At 48.0% G+C, this 1,376-nt stretch overlaps 1 protein-coding gene across 1 annotated transcript; it reads left to right on the top strand.

The window, feature by feature from the left end:
• Positions 1-566: 566 nt before the first annotated feature.
• Positions 567-1,299, top strand: LOC111669936 (neurofascin-like; the record flags this gene model as incomplete). Its single annotated transcript, XM_023426449.1, has 3 exons — positions 567-789; positions 882-997; positions 1,089-1,299. Coding segments are annotated over 3 exons (550 nt in total), but the record flags the coding sequence as incomplete, so codon positions are not given.
• Positions 1,300-1,376: the final 77 nt, after the last annotated feature.

Here is a 1,376-nt window from a genome sequence, read left to right as displayed (position 1 = left end):
AAGAACGAAGACTGAGAAGCAGCTGTTGTCTTTCTTTTCAAAGTAGCGGGTTGTGTAGCCTACTCTTTTTCTGGCAACAAGGAAGGACACTGATCAATTTTTTGCAGATATTATGTGTCTTTTGCCGATAATCAAATTGTTTCTTTAACATGAGAGTCTTAACTTAATTTAGTAAAGTTTCAGAAATGCACATTCATTTTAATGCTTTCAAAACACAACCTTTACTCAGTGTCCTTTGTAGTGGACAGCAGGACCTACTAACTCCTGTGTTGAAGCAATTTCCACTTCAGGGCTGAGTGAGGGAGTCAGGGGATGAGGTGGAGGAGGGACAGACAGTAGAAGATATCAGCTGTAGAGCAGCCTGAGCATCGGGACAAAGTGACGACACCCACCGTCCATCATGCTTAATAAGGAATGTGAAAGCTAGGACCTTAAAGTTTATTTGTATCTCAGTGTCTAGAAAGTCTTGATAACTCCAGGTCTGCGTCTCAGAGGGGATCTAGAATCAGCATCTACATTTCAGTCAATGTGTGCTTGCAGTGAGCGCCTTCTGTTTTGTCCTCCAGCCTCTGCTTGATCTGGAGAGAAATGGCCCAAACCTGTACTACAATGTCTGGTGGAGGCAGAAGGATACGGGGGAAGAGTGGAGTAACGCGACCACACTGGAGTCCAAATATATCGTCCCCAACACAGACACCTATGTGCCCTATGAGATCAAAATCCAGGCCAGGAATGAGTTTGGATCAGGACCCGAGTCTAATGTGGTGATCGGATACTCCGGAGAGGACAGTGAGTTGATTCACAGCAGGTACCATGTTTCTGAAAGACACCAACCCCTTTCTGATGTTTCACACACTCTGCGTCTCTTTTCATGTGTTCAGATCCCACCGAGGCTGCCACTGACCTGCGGGTGTCAAAGGTCGGGAGCATCAAAGCCACCATCCACTGGAAGGCTGTGGACCCCAGCTCTGTCCAGGGAGAGTTCAAAGAGTTCAGAGTGAGTCACATGATCTTCTCCTCCTCCACTCTCTCCTCTTTAATCTCCTCCTCAAACCCATCAACCCCTTTCTTCTTCTCCTCCCTCCCAGCTGTACTACTGGCGTGAGTCCAGTCTGGTCCCGGGTCTGGTGGTCAGTAAGGAGAAGAAGACCAAAGGTTTCTACAGCACGTTGGCCGAGCCGTCCGGGATCCTCAGTGACCTGGTGCCTTTTTCCAAATACAAGATGTTTATGGTTGTGGCCAACAGCCGCTTTGAGGGTCCGCCCAGCAACACGGTGGAGTTCACCACCAAGGAGGGAGGTGAGGATGGAGAGGTCATGTAGTTTCTGAGCAGGTAGCACGTTTCCAGTTTCTAAAGGGACATTTTGAATCCAGTA

The sequence above is a fragment of the Seriola lalandi genome, unplaced genomic scaffold (genome assembly GCF_002814215.2).
Source record: "Seriola lalandi dorsalis isolate HSWRI2012SDOR001 ecotype SW California unplaced genomic scaffold, Sedor1 jcf7180002005299, whole genome shotgun sequence".
In the NCBI taxonomy this organism is placed as follows: Eukaryota; Metazoa; Chordata; class Actinopteri; order Carangiformes; family Carangidae; genus Seriola; species Seriola lalandi.
The sequence above is the reverse complement of the archived record's forward strand: the minus strand, read 5'-3'. Positions and strand labels throughout refer to the sequence as shown.